The sequence below is a fragment of the Vanessa tameamea genome, chromosome 30 (assembly GCF_037043105.1).
Source record: "Vanessa tameamea isolate UH-Manoa-2023 chromosome 30, ilVanTame1 primary haplotype, whole genome shotgun sequence".
In the NCBI taxonomy this organism is placed as follows: Eukaryota; Metazoa; Arthropoda; class Insecta; order Lepidoptera; family Nymphalidae; genus Vanessa; species Vanessa tameamea.
The window spans coordinates 122519-145342 of NC_087338.1; the positions used below are offsets into that span (position 1 = coordinate 122519).

The window sequence follows — 22824 nt, forward strand, 5'->3', positions numbered from 1 at the left end:
GTAAAATCAACATTCCGTACCGCTGCTAGCTTTACTTTTAATACTGTTCTGTAAAATGACAGTTGAAAAGTGCTTGTTTCGATTTAATTGTATATTTGGTATATAAAAATAACTTAGTTCTAAATACTAAAAATAAAAATGAATACTGTTTCCCTTAGGTGAAATTTAAAGCTAACTTCAAATGTTGATAGAGCTGAAACATTGTTCCGGCAATCAAAAAAGTGGTCACTAATATAAATATCACTTACCGTATTGACACAGGGACACGTTGAAGAGCCCGTTGGGCGCGCAAGGCGGGCCCGCGGGGCAGAAGCACTTGTTGTGTTCGTCGTTAGCGAACACGTCCTCGGGCGGAGTGAACCTGAAGCCCTGCACCCCCGCCGCCGATTCCACGTCCTTCAGATATCTGAGAACATTTTTTATTATCATTTCTGACGTTAAGCATCTATTAGCGCCTCGTGGGTGAGACCGATTCGTCTGCATAACACCCTCGTATGTCGTCCCGCCCCCTCTTCGCCGCCGTTCTCCGCCTCTTTGTTCGTGACGCATGAATTTTATACTATGTATATCGACGGTAAACACACACTAAAATAATAAATAAAAATAAATTTGTTGTATTTCCAACAATCGATGTTTTGTTATGTAACAGATAGGCGGACCGGCAAATGGGCCACCTGATCTTGAGTGGTCACCACCGCCCACAGACATTTCACTTCAGGCCCACTCACCCTTCAAACCGGAACACAAAAATATCAAATATTCCTGCGTGGCGACAGAATATCTGATAAGTGGGTGGTACCTACCCAGACGGGCTTGCACAGAGCCCTACCACCAAGAACCATTAAGGTTAAAAGATGTTCCATTAATGTTACTCGATATTATTATTGGCTTTCTTTAATAACAAACTATTTCAATGATCATCAACTCCAGTGTTCCACATCTGCAGGACACATTTTCATCTCGATGTACGTTCGTATCCGCGCCATATTCGAGTTGCTATTGTTTCATTTCGCTCCGTTCATTGCGTATTGTATTATCATATCATTATACAAACACATATCTACAATTATATAAATAACTACATCTAATATTGTTCTAATTTTCGTCTATGTATTAACCGTGTTACCCATCTCTTGGGTCTGCAGTTACACTGGCAAACTCAACCTGCAAATATTATTTAATGAATGGGTGGTACCCATCCAGATGGCTTGCACAAAGCCGTACCACCGAGTAAATAAGGCAAATTGAACTCCCTGCGACTTCACCTTCACAACCAAACATCCTTAGAACACAAACACTGGACATAATTAATACAAAACTCATTAAACGATCTTGTTATCTCGACATTAGGATCAGTAATTTCGTTATGTATTTATAACCGCTATGTCATTATTATATCGTTAGAGATATAACGATGTTATATATTAACCTGAAAAACTAAGATGTAAGGTTAACGAGATTATGTAACAAAAACGATTCTAGAAATTATACCTCGTTCGCGAAGGCTCGGTGACGTCAATAAGCATGCTCGAAACAAAATCCCACTTGCTCGTTTTGATCTTAACGAAATCTCACTTGCTTTTGGTAAGTTTAAAAATAATACAATTGAAGTGTTAATGATTTGATGTTTTAAGTTTAAATCGTTAAAAGTAACAGCTTGTTAATATCTCACATCTGGCTGAGACATCTACCTCTTTAGAAGAGAAGTTCATGAAACCGCTACTCCAGTGCTTTTTTCACATACTAATAAGTAGTTTCAACAGATTCATTCCGAGGCTAGCAACTGTCTTACAACGGACTGCTATTGAAATTTTCTTAATCAGCAATTTAACTTCCGGACCTAAACTTGGGTCTGAACCCTTAGGAGCTAATCACTTGATCAGCGAGGCAGTTAACTACCCTAACTCTCATCCTCGGTGGCATAACTTAAAAATAGGCACATCGGGCACAAAAAGATCCGCCTCTTAAATGTTAGGGTAAAGATGAATACTATGGTTAATTATTATGAAGAGGAGGTGGGTAACTTATAATAGGATTGCGTTTGGATTGAGAAATTAAAAAGTAAGAAAAACTGGTAACGATTATGAAACGCGCCTCGGCTACCCAACAAGACTGTCGCCATGGACACGTGCTTTTGGCTATACCCCGCTCATTATTTTTAGACATTTAAAAAGAGTAACTACTGAGTTTCTTGCCGGTTCTTCTCGGTAGAATCTACATTCCGAACCGGAAGCTTTACTTGAAATAGTTTGTTAAATGACGATTCAAAAGTGCTTGTAAAAGCCTACTTGAATAAAGTATATTTTGATTTTGATTTTAATTGCGTTCAATTGTATAAGTTCAATACACATTAAGTATATAATTTCTAGTGCGAATGTTTACGGTGTTACATATATAACAAACAGAATTGTTTGTCGATGCGAACCGCTGATCGGACCGTTAACGGAACGGCCATTGTTTGATTTGATTTTGTAAACACGAGTTCGTATCCCCGTTGTTGATGTATCGAATTGCTTTCCGCGGACCGAAGGTTTGTTATTGATTGCATTTCGCGACTTCGATGATTTAACGAGACTTTTAAAGTTCTTTATTTATGTTAAAAACTTTGTTGACTAAGTGCCAGAAGGAGTTCTCTACCAGTCGGCTTATCTATCCTAAAATATTATAAATGCGAAAGTAACTCTGTCTGTTACGAACCGATTTATGACCGATGAAATTTGGTGTGGAGATTGTTTGAGTCCCGGGGGAAGACATTTCTACTACTGACTACCTTTTTTTAATTTACCTTTCGATGGGGTAAAAAGTGGGGTGACGGTTTGTGTGCTATTGGTTTGTTCTTAATTAAAACTCCCGAGCCCGAGCCAATTACTCCCGAGCCAATTACACCCGAGCCAATTACACACACAATTATTAACAAAGACGCGCGCGTAACAAAGTGTTAGTTAGTGTTGACGACGTCCGTGGGCGAGTAGTGTGTACACCGGTTTTCATGGGTACGCCCCGCCGAGGTCCCGGGTTCGATTCCCGGTCGAGTCGATGTAGAAAAAGTTCATTAGTTTTTACATATTATCTCGGGTCTGGGTGTTTGTGGTACCGTCGTTACTTCTGATTTTCCATAACACAAGTGCTTTAGCTACTTACGTTGGGATCAGAGTAACGTATGTGATGTTGTCCAGTATTTATTATATTTATACTTATTACCTGAGAGGTAAAAGTCTGCAGAGGTCCTTATCGTAAACCGCCAGACTGTCGTTTCTAGTGATGTGAGGAGGAAAGATGGAACCGTCGGAGCCGGAGATGCTGTTGCACTCGTCGGTGGTCCAGTGAGGAAGACGCTCTCTGTAGTTGTACCGCTCGAAGATACCGTACTTGGTGATGTCTGATGCGCCGCTGAACATGGTCACCTCATCGGGAGAGGTGCCGTTTTTCTGGAAATAAACACACGCATATTTATAAGAAATTCCCTAATATTTTCATGTTGTAGATAATAATGATGTTAGAATGGTATATTTGTCTGTAATTAATGAATGGGTTGACGCGCGTGTACTTATTCAAGGGTAAGTTTTTATAGGATCCACGTGGATGTAACTCGCTGATTCTATCCCGTACAACAGATCGTCATTGCAATTGATAAACACGAGCAATAATATTTTAGTACGATTCGTATCAAATCGATTCGTTTATGATTTAATTTGAAAATTTCCTTTCTTTCAGTCAGGTTTGTCAATAATTTATTTATTCTTTGTAGCAATCACTTTTAAAATTGCTAACTCGTCGATATATCTTCTGGAAGCCCCAGAGCACTTGATCCAATTTCCCCCCCCAATTTCCGGCTATTTTCAAGATGCACAACACAACGCATGCCAAGCGTCAGCTACTAAAAGATAGTCAGTCGACAATGCTTGAATGCTGGCGCCATAATACAAAGCACACGTTATGGCCAACTCACAGGAGATAGGAGGAGGAGCTTAGGGACGCGCTTAGTCTGAGCCTTGAAATGGACTTAGGATAATGACAAAAACACTAAAGTCATGTTGTTAAACAAATATGAATGTTAAATTAACCAGATTTTAGTGATTTGGTTATAAATGGTATGGTCAATGAACACAAATGACTGTATGACATCGAAATATCTAGACTTTGCTGGAGTATGGAGCCATGATATTGTTATTAAGATGTCGATTATATATTTTATGTAGAACATTGGTTGTGATCTAAAAATATAATACATTAAACCGGAAATATTAACGAATTAAAGTAACGGTGCCGTCGACTAAAAACAGTATCGGACTTGCGATTAGAGCGGGTTCAAAACTGGTTATCACAAACATTATACCTTCGTCTATATATTTATGTTATAACCTAAAGTCGCCACCCGCTTATATTTTTTCAAGGCATAGGTAGGCGGACGGGCAATTGACCATAGACTTCTAAGGCGTAAAAAAAACCTTACATCACCAATGCACCACTAATCTCGGGAACTTCTTGAATGTTCCCAAGACGTATCAGTTTGGGAAAAATGCTACACGTAGCGTATAAAGCTGTTTCTACAGAGTGGTCGTGCGAGGCAGAAAATGCCTTACAAATTTCGCTGTTGTGGATTTTCATACATCAAGGTGCGGATGAAATGTTCATGTGTTTTATTGTCAATTCTGTTGGATGTTCTAAATAAATAAGTAAATAAACTTACCCCGTAGAAGAGACCGAACTCCTCGTATGGCAACTTCTGCTCCTTTGGTACGACATCCTTAGCCAGTTTCAGGAGCGGGTCCTCGTACCCCCAGAGCAGTTGTCCGACCGACACCTCGACGAACGGTTTGATCTTGAGGATGTCCATGATGGAGGCCATCGCGAGGCGGAGGAATCGTGCCGCGTTTTTGGATTGGGAGGTTGCGCTCTGTTGACAAACACATAACATCAGTATTATTGTAATAAAAGCACCATGGTAACACGGCTAGGCGAAAGCCTCCGCACCCATAGGACAGGTTTATTCAAATGTAGCAGAAATTAAACTAACATATACACGTTTACTTTTAATCTAGATAGATCTTTTCCTGCGTCGAGTACGAAATAAATATAAATAAAGAACGAAAGCAGGCTCTTTCAGGAAACCTTTAACAAAGGAAAACATAAGTAAGGTGTCGCACTCAGGCATAAAGACGTATTAAGCACACGAAAACTTGCATAGATTTGACCCTCGAACTCCAGACCCATATAGTGGATGTACTGAATAATCTCATCTCTAAACACTTTAGCCTAATCCAACTACAAGAGGACAAAATCCAAAATAAACAACATTTGACATCGAATTAACGCGAAATGATCGGCGACGTAAGGAATGATTTAAATTCCTAATCACGCCGATGTTTATGAGCAGTGGTGACACTTACCACCAGGAGGCACATTAACGCTGTTATAAAAAAAGGAACCGGCTCTTGTTATTTGTTTTAGATCCTTAAGTTATGCTAATATGCAACGTAACGTTATCTCAAATTCAAATTAAAATGTATAATATCACGAATAACAACCGTGTCGAACTCTCTGGAATTATTTCTTATTTCAAGATAAAAATACGTTAATTAAAGGTCAAAATTTATTATACAGAATGTAATTAACAAGTTTGAGTTGAAACCTGTTTAGACTGTGACATGTGAGGAAACGTGTCTTATTCGCCATGAGTAACAAAAAACAGTAAAAAATATACTTTTTTCAAGTTTATTAAGACATCTTCTTATTCCAAATGACGTTTTTGTCGTTTGCTGTCGAAACACTTGAAGTAGTGGTGCAAAAAGCTTCATTAAAAGTATAACATCTCGCCTTATTGCCTCCACTGGTGACAGGAGGGCTGGTTCGTTTTTTGCGCAGAAGATCGGAATTGTAATTCAACGGGGAAATGTTGCTAACATTTTTGCCACCATTGCACGCGAGCATGATTCATTTTTAATTGTTATTCGTATATAGTTAAGGACTTAATGATAATAGTTCTTATGTAAATAAATACCTTTCTTTAGCCCCAAGTAAGAAGACTTTTTAAGCACTTTTAAATTGTAATTGAACTAGATTAAACATGTAAACCTACTACCAGCTCAGAACGTAAATATGTAGCTATGCTTTACCACCGATTAAATAAGCAAAGTCAACGAATACAATACGAGTTTATTTATATGTATGTGTATCTGTATGTGCTGCATGAGTAATGTCTCATATGCCTGTAGATTATTTATTGATGCTTTTTGATGTACGCTTTAAATACATGATGGTGAGCTATGTTCTGACCGATTTTTCCATGGCGGCCCTTATGAGAGAGGCTAGACTCCCTAGCTAACTGCTCTAACCCCTCCCTCTCAGAATCCAATTGGACGGTGGAAGACCAGTCAGCACTAACAGCACAAGCACACCCGCACAAGGGATTTTTAATTCCCAAAGTTTGTGGCGATGTAAAAAAGGGCCATATGCTTAAAGCATCAACATTTATAAGTATTGGTGAACACTAACCATCAGGTACCCCATTTTACACGCCCGCGTATCTATTCTATAAAAATAATACAGCGGCGCAGGCGCACCATCAACGCTGGAAATATGGTGAACACTGGAATATTTTCAGATTCAAGGATGTCACTGAGAAAATGAATAGTGATCGTTCGAAGACACAACCTCAGCTTTCAATACCTGCCTTAGACGACCGATCTATTTAGGCCTTATAATGTAGCCCTCCTAATCCAACTGTTAGTACACATTTATTATTTATTAAGTATGTCATAGTGTGTTTAGTCAGCATAGCTTTATTTACATTTAGGTAACCTCTAATGAAATAAACTCCACAAACAATATTGAGAAACATTTGATCATTACAAACATTCTACTTAAAGAATTATTACTTTGCGTACAAATCAAAATCAACCTTACGCATATAAACTTAAATCACGTTCTTCGAAGGCAAATCTAATAATTTTACCATACAAAGGATTGTCGACTCTATTTCATTAATAATACTATTTATTTCACCTTATAATTTGTATCTTATTATTTATAATGAATGCATTATTTATACTTGCGAAAATAAGTCTTACTTGTATTGTTATAGAATTGTTTTTGGCGCGACATTACTAAGTTCATTGCACTAAGCGTGATTAGGTCCTTGATCACGTATGTGCTAGGTAAAGAAATTTTATAGGATAGCCATGGTTTTGAATTTTTTTAAGGATAATCATTATCGATTTGATTAAGAAGGAGTGTCAGGAGCTTAGGTGCATCTTGGAAGAGGCCTCTGTCCAGCCGTGGACTATACTAGGCTATACCAAATGCCGGTTCTTCTCAGGTCGGGGTGTTTCCTTTTCCGAACCGGTGGTAGTGTTTAATTTGACTATCAATAAGTAAGTGTAATGTTTGAGTTTGAAAATAGCATAATAATAAACAGCCTCCTCTCCATTTAAGAAGTTTGGAGTTCGATTTCGTTAATTTTCATACAGGACATATAGATATATGTAGATTTAATAGCATTTTTTACATGAAATTGGAGGTAGTTTTGTGCAAGCTCGTGTGGGTAAGTACAATCCAACTATCAAATTGTACAAACAGCAATACGTAGTACTGTTGTGTTCCGGTTTGAAGTGTGAGTGAGCCAGTGTAACTACAGGCACAAGGGACATCTCAATAAACAAGGTTGATGGTGCATTGGTTTTGTAAGAAATGATAAAATTACTCACGGCGCCAATGTCTATGGTAACCGCTTACCATCAGGTGGCCCAAATAGCTGTCCGTCTTATAATATAAGGATTTTTTTTACAAATAAGGAATAAAATACAATATAAGGTATGTCAGTCAGTCATTTTAAAATGTTATCAAGCGAATGAATTACGGAATTTCGTCCAACGGGCGACCACTGGTATCATAAACACGCGAATCCATGGCTACCGACGACACGGCTCGGTATTTGTGCGTGAACTAACCGTATGAATTAACAATGACTTAAAACGTGATCACTGTTATATTAACATACCGGTTACTCCAGCCGACGCGAACGTTATAGGTCGCGGGTACGATCCCTGCTATAATATCTATACTAGTCTATATATAAACGTCTATACCAATACAGTAGAGCGCAGATTATCCGAACGCCGATTAACCGAATCGCCAATTATCCGAATCGGTCCTAAGTATAATATAAAAAATTAAAACCAAGTAATTTTGTTTTGTGCTGTTGTAACAAGTTGGAACTCGCTGGAGTCCAGATATATTTCAACTGTTATGATTGTAGAACTGCGTTTGTTATCCGATGTCCGATTATCCGAAATTTCGATTATCAGAATCAACTTATTAATTCGGATAATCGGTGTTCTACTGTATTATAAATGCGTAACTCCGTCTGTTATCTGTTCACGTTTAAGCCGCTGGATCGATTTGGATGTAATTTACTATGGCGAGATGAGAGTCCCGATACAGGACATTGGTTAGTTTTGTGTGGAAGTGGGGGAGGTTCTAAGTTTGTATGGGTCTATTATATATAAAACTAATTATATTTTTACTTTTCGGTTACTTCAATAATGTTTATGCATTTTAAATCACGTTATTTAGAAGCTGATTTAATTTTTTAGGGACATTGCAAACCGTATCCACTGTTTGTGTATTTCGTACATCTACTCAGATGAAGTATTATATACTTATATGATAAACCTACTAGCGAGGGTGTTTCGTTAATGTTTTGTAAGTAGTTTTAAGTTTAACAATTTAGTATCAAACCTTAGTATTTTAGTTTTTATTCAAACTTGATTGTTTGCTATTTCAAAAACCTTTTTTTAGGGTTCCGTAGCCAAAACGCAAAAAACGTCATATCTGTCCGTCCATATGTCACAGCGACTTTTTTCCGAAACTAAAATAAGAGAATGATAAAACTAAAAAAATATATGATGTACATTACCATGCAAACTTCCACCGAAAATTGGTTTGAACGAGATCTAGTAAGTAGTTTTTTTAATACGTCATAAATCGTAAACCGCAATTTACCTTCACTCAATCAACTCAAATATAAAAATAATTTCATAAACATAGACCTTACTTGCTGCTACTGAACCCTTAATGGGCGAGTCCGACTCGCACTTGGTCGCTTTTTTGTCTGATGTTTGCAACATTCATTGCGACTGTGTTTGTTCATTTATGATAATTGAAGAAGCATACAAGCAAAACATTTTAAGACCGAGTATTAAGTGTATATTGTTGAAGACTTAATATTAAAAATAAAATAAAATTGAAAAGCTTTTTAAAGACGTCTTTAAGATATGATTCTGTGTTTTTGACTTGTATGTACATATCAAAGAGAATGACTATAATATCAAAATCGCGTTTAATTGCATTCAATTGTGTCGTTTCTCAGTTGCAGTGGTGACTTACGATGCGAGTTCTTAGAGAAACATTAAACTTATTATTAACTTTGTCAAATTATTGTTATCCCGGATTCGAATGTGTGACATTCAACTTATCATACAATCGTTGTCGTACCGGCACGAGGGACATAACATCTTGTGCCCTAGGTTGGCACCGCATTGGTGTTGTAAGGAATGGTTAATATTTCTTACGTCAATGTCTACAGGCGATGGTGACCACTTATTATCAGATGGCCTGATTATCCGTCCAACTAGACATTTTCTAAAAAACGGAAAAGACCCGCGTTTTCTCTCGGCCGTCACGACGAAATATTCAAATTGGATAATTCAATATGGGCACTCGTATCAGCATCCGTGTGCCCCGAGACGGAACCGAGACAGCGGAACTTATAACAGTGTTGTGCAACGAAGCGTCACCCGTGTAGCTACAGAACACCTCTAGGCTCTAGTATTAGTCTAGTATTAGTATAGTTTTATGTAATATATACATATATATTTCTCGATCACAGACTTTATTATTTGTGAAAATAGATAGACGCGTTATCCGTGCGCAATGGCAGGAAAGCAGGAGGTTATTTTTTATATATAGGTTGGCGGTCGTGCTAATAGGCTGCTGGTAAGTAGCGCTTTAAGAAATATTAACCATTCCTTACATCGCCTGTGCGTCACCAAATTTGGGAACTAAGTACACTCGCCCTTGAAACCGGAAATGAAAATAATGAGTACTACTGTTTACATTATACATTACATTAACGGCCTGTAAATATACCACTGCTGGGCTAAGGCCTTGGAGCATATTCCACCACGCTCCAATGCGGGTTGGTGGAATACACATGTGGCAGAATTTCGTTGAAATTAGACACATGCAGGTTTCCTCACGATGTTTTCCTTAATCGCCGAGGACGAGATGAATTATAAACACAAATTAAGCACATGAAAATTCAGTGGTGCCTGCCTGGGTTTGAACCCGAAATCATCGGTTAAGATGCACGCGTTCTTGCCACTGGGCTAACTCGGCTCTACTGTTTGGCGGTCGATTATCTTACGAGTGGATGGTAGCAATCCATGCCTAAGCCATGAGCTAGCACAACGCCCGACCACCAATTAAAGGTTCTCTATTTGTTTATATATATTTTTATGAATATTCGGGCATAACTCCGTCATACTATTTAGATTTGCAAAATGTTCGAAAGAGTTTATTTCCACATAAGTGACGTAAAGATCGGACGGAACTGTTCTAAAAATGTCATCAAATCAACTTTATAGCCGACTGTGACATTATTGATACACGGTATTCATATCGGATTTTTTTTATAGAATCGCCGCCTGCTTTAAATTCCGGGCAACATCAAATTATAAGTTTCACGATTACCGACTGTACAAATATTATTTATTTGGTAATCAGTTAACATAGCCTATTACATGATGTATTGTATCACTCGTAACCAAAACCAAAATAGGATTACATAATTAGTTTGGACATATAGTTCGGGTAGGATCTCTTATCCTATACATGAATATGAATCGTTTATTTTAAAGACTAGCAATGAAAAACTCAGGACCACCCACGTACAAATCTACTAATGAGATGTATTGTTATTTATTTCTTAGTAATTAAATCAATCAGACCGGCAGATGGGCCACCTGATGGAAAATGGTCATCATAATCGATAGTCATTGGCGCTGTAGAATATCGAGCTGGGGAACTAAGACGTTATGACCCTTATAGCAGTCGTTACCCTTAAAACCGGAACACAAATTGCTGCGTTACGATAGAGTTACAACGCACGAATCGAGGCGCGTAACAACGAAGGCTCGACAGACGTACATACGGACGTACGAATTATATAGTGCGTAATGTTCCGCCACACTCTACTTGCGTTTCGTATTGATTAGGGGTCTTCGAGAAAGTTCATTTAGAAGTATGACTAATGACACGATTTGTATTCTTAGACTTGATATTACTTTAATTTGTATGCAATTGCCGTGGAGGCTCAGTGGATAGAATGGATGAATCATAAGCGATGATTCCGGGTTCAAACCTGGATACGAATGACTGAATTTTATTGCGCTCAATTATTCCCAAGCTCGGCGGTGGACAAAGGTTGTACTTACATTTCGGTCGAACCTCCAATTGATGTGATTTTTAATAACGAAACTGTTACTAATGAACATAATAAGCAAAACACCCGAATATCAATTTTTCATTACATTACTTTTTTCTTTTTATTTTTGTATGTTGTAGGTGCCAACGAGCAGGAGGCTCACCTGATGGAAAGTGACTACCACCGCCCATGGACATCTGCAGCACCGGGGCGCTTGCAGGTGGGTTGCTGGCCTTTCAGGAAGGAGTATGCTCTTTTCTTGAAGGTTCCCAAGTCGTATCGGTTCGGAAAAACCGCCGGCGAAAGCTGGTTCCACAGAGTGGTTGTGCGAGGCAGAAAATATCTTAAAAATCGCGCTGTCGTGGATATTCGGACATCTAGGTGGTGCGGGTGATTTGGAATTTTGATGAGATGTCCGAAGGTGAAATTCAGCACCCGGGATTAATCCGAACAATTCCTCGGAACATTCCCCGTGATAAATTCTGTAGAAGATGCAGAGCGATCCAACATCTCTACGCAAAGCCAAAGGATCAAGCAGATCGGAAAGGGCTTGATCGTCGATAAATCGAGCCGCTCTACGTTGGATACGGTCAAATGGAAGGAGCTGGTACTGGGGAGCACCCGCCCAGAGGTGAGAGCAGTACTCCATGTGAGGCCGAATTTGTGCCTTGTGGAGTCTTAGACGATGGGCCGAAGTGAAATACTGTCTTGCCTTGCTGAGCACACCGAGCTTTTTTGGAGCATAATTTGGTTCTAATATCCGAAAAGATACAAAAAAGAATTTCACGACAGATTTTGCTTTAGAGATTCCGAAAATAAAACAAAGTAACATTCTAGCTATCGGTGACAGCACCATCGGCAGGTGAACCATCCAGGAATAGTGCATCCAGGAAATAGGCAGGTGAACCATCTAGGTGTTATTGTGTTTTTCTGGAACGAAGTTTTTTTACGCGTCTTACAGTAGAGTTAACTTAAAAGGGAAAATCGTTTTGCGACTTCCTCCATGTCACTATTCGTCTCTTTCTCTTTATCTCTGTCCATTTCTATGACACTAGATTTAAAAAAAAGAAACTATTTTTTTGTTATTGTTTGTATTCGAACAGAATTAAAAAAAAATGTCTCGTCATTGATATATACAAATGCTGTTAATTGATATCATTGTGTCTGTCATTTACCACATAATATATAGTTACATATATAACTAAAGTAACTTCGTTCCAAACTCGTCTTCCATGACACATATCTTTCTATGAAAGATTACTTTTTATAGCAATCGTTAGAAAAGTTTGGCAACAAAAGATCTTCGATCTTCGGTTCGCGCGTCCCAATTGGGTAACACGCTTGACTAGCTATTATGGCAAACGGTTGGTGATATAACTGTGATGTGTGCTGCGACCTGTGACCTTTGACACGCAGATATATTCGTTTACATTACAATACTTTTTGAGAAACATTTGTGATTCGAACACGCCGCTTAACTGCGGGCTGGTGGAAAACTTTTTCAGTGCTCGGAGAAGAGATTTACGCAGCAGTGGGGTATTTTTTTTTGCCCTTAATAGGCTCGCGTTTGACCGTTGTCTTGCCTGATGTTAAGCATCACCATGGTCTACGATGTAGCACGCTTGCCTAGAATCAAGTCGCTCCACGCTTGTACGTTTGTAAACTCTGTATTTGATGACCCCATGGTTGAAGACCCCATGGTTGTACCTATCGGGAAACACCGACTCAGGCAAATTATTCCACAGTTTGGCGGCATTAACTATAGAGACAGTAATTATACTCAAAAAATAAATGTTGTGCGATTATCCTTTATTTATATATTCATAAGAAATATACAAAAACGGACATAATCTTAACACAATTCTATTCCAATCAACCAAATAGGTAATAAATACGTGAAAATAATACAATAGAAGAATATGCCCTCTACAATAAATATTTAACAAATTGTCACGAGTACAATAAGGGCCTATACGCCACTTTTAGACTGAAGAAGAAATATAAAAACAAAAATTGTTGTTATTTGAATTGTTGGATTTTTCGGCTTTTCTCAACTTTAATATGCATGTATTAAACACACAAACTTTCGTCTTGAATCACTCTGTTTATTGACAATAGCTGCCTTAAAATCCGTTGCGTAGTTTACAAGATGTATGTGTATAGGCGGCGGGAAGCAACTTTGTCTTATAATATGTAGAAATTACACAAACTTAAATTCGAATACACTTATTTGTTACAACAAAACAAAAGAATTAGAAATTGTTCGTCGAATCGTTAGTAAAATATAATAAAAAGTATTTCTGACGGCTGTATAATTAACGCCAAGTTCTCGATAATGATAAAAAGATATAACCGCGTGTAGTTTTTTTCACCAAAGTGTCTAAAATCGAAAGTGCGAGTCCTCGGCCGGAGTGAAAGGTATCGACCCACATACATGAGCTAGTTTTTATAATATATTAAACAGAACCAATGAAGAATATTACGTCGGTTTGTTCTTAACATTAACTAAGAGGTACAAAAATCGCAAAAATATATTGCTTGACGACTTCTGGACTCCTCGCTGAGATGATATCATCTGTGGTGTCTCTTGTGCTTGTCCGCCTAGGAAGGTATCCGAGTAGGTACTACCTACTATACTATTTTAAAGTTCATGTCAAAAAAGCATACAAAACTACTGAGTTCCTTCTTACCGGTTCTTCTCGGTAGAATCTACTTTACGAACCGGTTTAAGCTTTACACTTTAACAAGGCGATTAAAAAGTGCTTATATGTTTAAATAATAGATCGTTATCTTCCGGTTTAAAGGGCGAGTGAGCCAGTATAACTACATAACTACGAGGAACACAAAGTATTTAAAAATATTTTATTTATTTATTTATTTATTTATTTATTTAATATTTGGGAAACAAACAGATATAAAATATAATCTGATTACATAATACAATTTAAATATCACATTATCCAGCGAAGTTTCCACCGATTGATAAAACATAAAATGCACTCAAATATTTTAACACAATAAGATAAAAAATATTGGACAATATTAAAAGTATATAATTAAGTTAATTTAAGATTGTTACAAATATTATCTTTAAATTTAATCAAAGACAAATGAAATATATCAATGTTCCCAAAATGCTTATTATATTCGCGACAAGCTCTGATAATCTGAATCTGAAATATACTACATATGATCCTATACTAAAGTATCAAGACTACCAATGTAAACTAGATCTTGAACTCATGGCGCGTTATTGACACGTCGCGTTTCCGTATTCAGTAACACACTTTTTAACTTAATTTTAAACTTTAAAGTTACAAGTCACCGCACGGAGGTCGATATCAAGGATTACATGATAATTAAGATAAAAAAACACATACATTTCTCTGAGAAGTGATTATAAGTTGTTTATTTTTTTTCTTTTTCATAAATATAACTAGGCTAGAATTCGCTGACTTTCTTAACTGGTTGCGGGTTCGAACCCGGACAAGGACCGATTACTTTTCAAGTGCTTCAGTTGTGTATTTAATACGTCTTGTGTTAATTCTACCACACGTGTATCCACCAAACTGTATGTGCACAAGAAGTAAGGATAAGCTTATAACGCCAAGTTTCCGAATCCGCAAAGTCAATAAATCATTCTTGGGGCAAGGTATCCGCTTCTATAATAAAATTCCGCAGACATTTTTAACTTTGCCGTTTCATAGATTCAAATCAAATTGGTGAAAAATTGATAATAAAAAAGCGTGGAGTTAATGCTTATTGACTTCCAGACAGGACATAACATACATAGGTTATATATAATCGCATTTAACTAACATGACTGTATTTTTAGATGTTGAAAAAGAGTAACTACTGAATTCCTTGCCGGTTCTTCTCGGTAGAATCTACATTCCGAAGCGGTGGTAGCTTTACTTAAAATAGTTTGTTAAATGACGATTCAAAAGTCCTTGTAAAAGCCTACTAGAATAAAGTATATTTTGATTTTGATATATTGTTTATTAATTACAATATTAAGTTTCAAGGTAAATATATTAAATGTACTTTTAATTACAGGAAATTCCAACTCGCTTTGATATTTTTATATGAACGTCGAAACCTACCTAGTTTTATCATCTGTATAGTCTTGTATCGAATAATATAGCTTTTATATCAATGTATTTTTTAGAAAAAAATTTGATATTATGAAACGGCAAAATTATAAATGTCTGCGGAATTTTATTATAGAAGCGGATACCTTGCCCCAAGAAGGATTTATTGACTTTGCAGAATCGGAAACTTGGCGTTCTAAGCTTATCCTTACTTCTCGTGCTCAAACAATGATTATCGCTGATTTTATCAAAGTGATCAATGCTACTGTGAATATACATAATATGTTGTAAATATACTGTGACGCAACAGTGAGTATTCTTACTTTGTTAAAAACATCCCAAAGAGAGTCCCTAGCTTCCAAATCTTTTGTAAATAAATGTATATAAAACCTAAGTTTTACTGGAAAATCTTAAGATTTACCTTAGTTCGAGCTTTTACAGTAACATATGTATGTATTGAATCTCGAGAAATAAGAGATTTAAAAATCACAACCAACTAAAATTAATTAACAGCCAACGAAGCGGACGGACGACCAGTCCGATTACATAGTATATATAAATAATTACTTATATGTGTTAGCTTCAATTAAAATAAATAGTTAATCGCAAAACTATTATATAAAACCCGTAATTAAAATGATCCGTGCGCGATCGATGATCGATACATTACGAATATAGCCTTTATATCCATGTAACTAGTTTCATTTTGGCGTGAACGATATATAAATAGTGTTCGGTAAATTATATACCTCGCTTGTTATATATAAAAGGGTTTTCAAGTTACATAATGTGTGTTTTTATTATAATAACAGGGTGACACTTTAAATTTCTATCCAACTTCAATGAAAAGAGGTTATGTTTGTTGTATCGTAATGTTATAAAGCCTATGGCAAACGAAGAAGTTCTTAATTAAGAAATGTTTAATTTACATATTTATTAGTTTATACTCATATTATAGATGCAAAAGTAACTGTCTGTGAGTGTCTTTCACGGTAAAACCACTGAAGCACATGAAGGACATCGGGAACATTTCACACCACGTGCGAGCATCTTTCTTTTTAATTTTTTTTATACCGTGTCAAAGGAAATATAACTTCAAAAAATAAGTGGCGCCATATCTGTATCAGGATGAGGATATCAGGTACTCACCAACATGGGTATATTAGGCACGACGACTGAGTCGTCGTCGGGCCCGGCGCTGAGCTCCGGCATGAAGGTGTACGTGCGCTTGTAGTGGAACGACAGCGTCCCGTTCTCGTTGTCCGTTATGTTCACCTTCTCCCACTCCTCGCTGTGGGCGAAAACGTAGCAGATACTAACAAATACTTAATTATAATAAATTACTTGGTGGTAGGGCTTTGTGCAAGCCCGTCTGGGTAGGTACCACCCATTCATCAGATATTCTACCGCCAAACAGCAGTACTCAGTATTGTTGTGGTCCGGTTTGAAGGGTGAGTGAGCCAGTGTAACTACAGGCACAAGGGACGATCTTAGTTCCCAAGGTTGGTTGCGCATTGGCGATGTAAGGAATTGTTAATGTTTCTTACAACGCCATCGTCTATGGGCGGTGGTGCCCACCATCAGGTGGCTCATTTGCTCGTCTGCCTAACAATATCATAAAAAAATACTTCACTTTAAAATATTTAAACAGTTTGCCAAATGACTGACCAATGCACGGACAAAACTGAGTCTACAGAGCTGAAATTTCGGACAAGTTTTCATTTATAAATAGATATTCGTCCCGGCTTCAAACGAGCCGGACTTTACAATAAGGCTCTACAACTTTCATATTGAAGCATAAACATAAAAATGCATATACATAAAGTCAAAAATAAATGAATTGAAGTTTGTGTGAAGAACAAGTACTTAAATGAACTAGGCACCAATCGAAATACATATTAATTCGTATGGAACGTATATACGTTATTTGAAATTAATTTTACATTATAATTCAACAAAGCAAACACCGAGAAGAATCAACTAGAAACTCAGTAGTTACTCGCCTTTACGGATGATACAATTAAACTGATTAATATTCTATTGAATTGAACTGCGATCGAATGTATTAGTCAGTCGAAGGCACATCAAAAGTTAGTCTTCGATTATTGCAATTGGATAAGCAAATCAACAGTACTTTTGACCGAAGCACGACACAACTATGTTCGGGGTTCACAAATTGGTGAATACCAGCCGGATCCGTTCATGCTTGTCTAAGTAGGTATAACCTATAACGACTTCGCCTCATTATTTAATTATTGCTGCAATTTGAAGGGAGAATTATATTATAAATATTTGCTTGTTGACTCCCAGGCAGGAGACATAAAATATATATTATATAATCGTATTTAACTAACATGACTGTATTTTTAGATGTTGAAAAAGAGTAACCACTGAGTTTCTTGCCGGGTCTTCTCGGTAGAATCTACATTCCGAACCGGTGGTAGCTTCACTTGATATAGTTTGTTAAATGACGATTCAAAAGTACTTGTAAAAGCCTACTTGAATAAAGTATATTTTGATTTTGATTTTATAATTATATTAGAGGCGCGAAGAAAATACATTGACGAACGTTTATATTTATTTACCCCTGAGGTCCGTAGGCGAAGGTGATTTACCATCAATTGACTTTTATGGCCGCCTGTCTACTTTATTTACAACTTGTTTACGATTGATCTTGAATTATATAATGAAGGAAACCGAGATTCGGATGACATTCTGATCACGTGTGATGATCACCAGAGCAACTTTAATATTTATCCTTAGGAAACATCTTCCCAGCGTTGGGATATAAGCGAAGAAGGAAACACGTCAAGGGTGAGGTGAATGCTGACGCGGGGCCTCTTAAGAAGATTGAGGGAAGCACGCGAGTCGTGACATCATATGAACACGATATACATTTTTTTTTTTTTATGTTAGACATGGCAAACGAGCAGGAGTCTCACCTGATGGAAAGTGACTACCACTGCCCATGGACATCTGCAACACCGGGGGGCTTGCAGGTGCGTTGCCGGCATTTCAGGAAAGAGTACGCTCTTTTCTTGAAGGTTCCCAAGTCGTATCGGTTCGGAAAAACCGCCGGCGAAAGCTGGTTCCACAGAGTGGTTGTGCGAGCCAGAAAATTTCTTAAAAATCGCGCTGTTTTGGATTTTCGGACATCTAGGTGGTGTGGGTGATATTTTGAATTTTGGCGAGATGTCCGAAGGTGAAATTAAGCAGCCGGGATTAATACGAACAATTCATCGGCACATTCCCCGTGATAAATTCTGTAGTGTAGTGTGTTTATATGTATACAAGAATGTCGTGGTTGAGTTTGTACAGTTTTATGGCAACAGAATCAAATCAAATAGCTCTTTATTCAGCTCCCATGATTTAGAGCGCAGGTAAGAGCTTTACAGAAGTTACTTTTACAGATTCCACGTATCTTTCTTCCTCTGTATGTTATGGAAATTTCCATCGACGAAGCTGAATTGGGTCGGCACCTAATGGGTTCACTAGCGCCATCGTCATAAACGACCTCCGTGGTCGAGTAGTGTGTACGCCGGTTTTTTTTGGGTACGCCCCTCCGAAGTTCCGGGTTCGATTCCCGGCCGAGTCGATGTAGAAAAAGTTCACTAGTTTTCTATGTTGTCTCGGGTCTGGGTTTTTGTGGTACCGTCGTTACTTCTGATTTTCTACTTATATTGGGATCAGAGTAATGTATGTGATGTTGTCCTATATTTATTACTATTATTATTATCGTCGACCGCATTGTGACGTAACAGCCTTAAATGCGGTCAAGAGCAAACCTACAAATAGTAATGAAAAAAAAACAGGACATAGAAGCGATGGAGTTTTATCAGAATTGATGCTCCAAAGATTTAGAGACACAGCATTTCATTTCAATGAAATTTTGCGACATGTGTATTCAACAACCCGCATTGGAGTTGCGTGGTGGAATATGTTCCAAATCTTCTCCTCAAAGGGATCTTCTCCTTAGCCCAGCAGTGGGAAATATACAAGCTGTTACTGTTAATGGAATTTATGTCAGCTCCTTTTGTAATGACTGCTTTTTCTACACTATCCTCTAGAGACAACAGGAAAATAGTGATCCCCGTATTAATTGAATTTGTCTAATGACAGATTCATAATTAATTATCGGAACATTCTTGTAATGACTACAGTTTAAACTTATTTAGACCTGATGATTATGTAATGGTACTTTAATTGAATTAAATTTAGATTAATAGTTTTATTTTGTTTCATAATTAAAGCCTACTTTGGAAATTTAGTTTAACACCTTCCACTTATTCCATATTGTTTCGAAGTTCTTATTTTTTATTATTAGCTCTGAGTACTACGCAGCGTGGGTTTCGATAACTATATGTTTGACCTTTATTTACTTATACCTTACTCTATATGTTACATAAAAAGCGTATATTGTAAACAATAACAAAATGAGACAAGGAAAAAAAACATAGGCAAAGAAATAATAAAAGCAATGAAATAGCAGTAATTACGTTTGATTTTCTGAAATTTGTCGAAGAGTTCTGTTCCGTTTCCGAAACTTAAAGAGATCAGTCAGATCTTTAAGAGATTAAAATACGAGCGTAACCACCAGCGGAACAAACCACCTTCGATCAGAATAATATATTACGCCCGAACAAACATGAAACATAATATATACATCCAAATTGGGAATTTCATTATTTTCTGTGATCGGCTGTAAGGAGGCCTTTGAGACTCTTTCGTCCAACTTTTACAGCAAATAAAGGAATTTTATTTTGTCTACAACCGCTTCTGGAGGACCACAAAAAATATATCACATGGAGCCGTATGATCGTATTAATTTAACCACGTCACGATACTCACGAGTAAACATATGGTCCCAGCTCGTCCAGTACCGGCTTGGAGCCGTTGTTGAGGAACTCGTCGGCGTTCGTGACGTTGTAGACGTACACGCGGACGAACGGTCGCACGGGCGGTCGCGCCCACCACTCGAACGTCATCGAGCCAGGGCGGAGCACCAGCTCCTGAAACACCACAACATATTAAGCAACCAGCAGGTGGCCCAATATCACTAATGAACAAGTTTGTCAGAGTTCAACTCAAACCTGCCCTGTTCCTTAATTGACCACGTCTCATTAAATAAATTAAGACTATTTGATAAATATTTCTGGCCTCTAAAGAAATCGGTGAGGCAGGACGCTTTTGAATACCGTCCCATTATCTTCACCCCGCCTCTTTCGGCCTCGATCCGCACCTGTATGTACTTACGATATAACAAGTAAACCAATATACAAAAACTAGTGAACCAAATACAATCAAGGATCATCACACGGCGCTCTAGCGATTGTTTTAGTTTCGAAAGCGCGTGAGAGAGATCCTACTGATTGCGGATCACCTTCACACGAATACATTAAGCCTTTATATGGGCCTGTGTTGAAGCCTTAAAACTTTTTTAACTTTACTTTAAACTCGTGAAAACTATAATACTATACATTAAATGTTCGTGACGGAATGTTGTCTGCGGTAAATATTCTTTATTCAAACTAAGTTCATAAAAGCACTTTTGAGTGATCACGTTAAAGTTTTGAATTAAATGTAAAACAACCACCGGTTCTATAATTATTTAAAATAGAAGTATATACAGTTCCTTATTGATTGTTAATTCGACCACCGGTTCGAAAAAACCAGCGATCTCTTCTAGAAGATCGCTGGGAGAGAGAGAGACTTGTGTATGTGTTTAATAGTGTGCATTGAAGAGTATTATGATTTGATTTGATTTAAACCATCTCAGACCTGAGAAGAACCGGCGAAAGAAACGCAGCGGGATTCGTTTGTCAGAAATGAGTGTTAACAATAAACTTAAAACGGCGCAGGAGTTCCGTAATAAGCAGACGCGATCCGATCTCTATTCCCTCACTCTTGTGACGCGATGCTGTTGTTAGGACTGCCTTTTAAGCTGGTCACTAAACCAGCGAGGCAGTCTTGCATCATTTTATGTCGCAGATATTTTCGACGTTTACTAATTGTCTGACACAGTTCCTCCGAATCTCTTATAAGTAACGTTCGAATGCCTGAATCGTCATGTTACATCGAGTTAAATGTAAAGCTCCCACTGGTTCCGAAAGGAATTTCTACCGAGAAGAACCGAAAAGAAACTCAGTAGTTACTCTTTGCCAACATTTTAATTACAACTGCGCCTAGTTTATCCAGATTTGAACCTACTACCTTGGTTTTAGCTACACAATTTCAACTCTCGTTTCGTGTCTTAAAATTTATGGTCATATTGTATAATATTAAAGTTGCAAAACAACTCCAATCTTTATGATATTATACTTAGACGATGGCGAGTTTATTGTTTTAATGTGACGGCCTCGAGAGACAGTTTAGGGGGAATGGTGAATTGCTTCACGCGAAAAAACATCAGCTTATCCGTGTCAAGGATTTGGTTACAAAACGAGAAATATTTAATTGAGTTTATTGGTTATTGTATAACTATTATTGTTTCAACACGTGGTTCAAATTATACCCGTGTCCCACAACTGGGACTTAACTTTAAATAACTTTTTTGAATCATAATTTTACAATGTTCATTAAAGTTTAACTTTGAACCGGTTCGCAATAATAATTCTATCGATAAGAACCGGTACGAAACTGAGTAGTTACTCTATCATCGAATGAAATAAATAATCAACTATAAAGAATTAAAATTACTTCGCCCGCGTCTAAAAGTGGGGGGGGGGGGGTGAGGTGATAGCTAGCCTATGTTAAGTCTAGCAAAAACGTCGAGTAGTTTTTGCGTGATTGAGTAACAAACTTTCTCATTTATAATATAAGGATACAGACTCGATCCTATTTATTTATTGTATTGTATAATAAACTTTATAAATCTATGTAATTCATAATATAATGGCTGTGCCCGCGACTTCGTGCGCGTGTGAATTTAACAAAAAAAATATTGTTGTAGCCTAAGTTACTCCTTATTACATCAGCTTTCTGCCAGTGAAAGCCCCATCAAAACCGGTCAAGCCGTTCCAGAGATTAGCCGGAACGAACAGACAGACAGACATAAATTGTAAAAAAAGTTATTTTGGTACATATACCGTGTATACATACATATGTATATATGGATAGATATAGATACGGCTTATAGTGGGTTGGACCAAGATCGGCAACAAGATAAGTTCTCATCGATAAGTCCCGATCGAATTGACGACAGATTCGAGTAAATTTTTAATGATTTCGTTCTTGAGGCAATACGAGCTA

The 22824-nt window shown here is 37.4% G+C and overlaps 1 protein-coding gene across 2 annotated transcripts in view; it reads right to left on the bottom strand.

The window, feature by feature from the left end:
* LOC113391628 (scavenger receptor class B member 1) overlaps positions 1-22824 on the bottom strand; it is a 92551-nt gene that overhangs the window by 3468 nt on the left and 66259 nt on the right. For both annotated transcript variants that reach the window (XM_026627654.2, XM_026627655.2), the window contains 5 exons: positions 20425-20585; positions 16726-16867; positions 4691-4897; positions 3202-3428; positions 249-406 (listed from right to left, as the gene is read on the bottom strand). In XM_026627654.2, coding sequence (XP_026483439.1) covers positions 249-406; positions 3202-3428; positions 4691-4897; positions 16726-16867; positions 20425-20585 — 895 coding nt within the window. The remainder of the gene's footprint in view (positions 1-248; positions 407-3201; positions 3429-4690; positions 4898-16725; positions 16868-20424; positions 20586-22824) is intronic.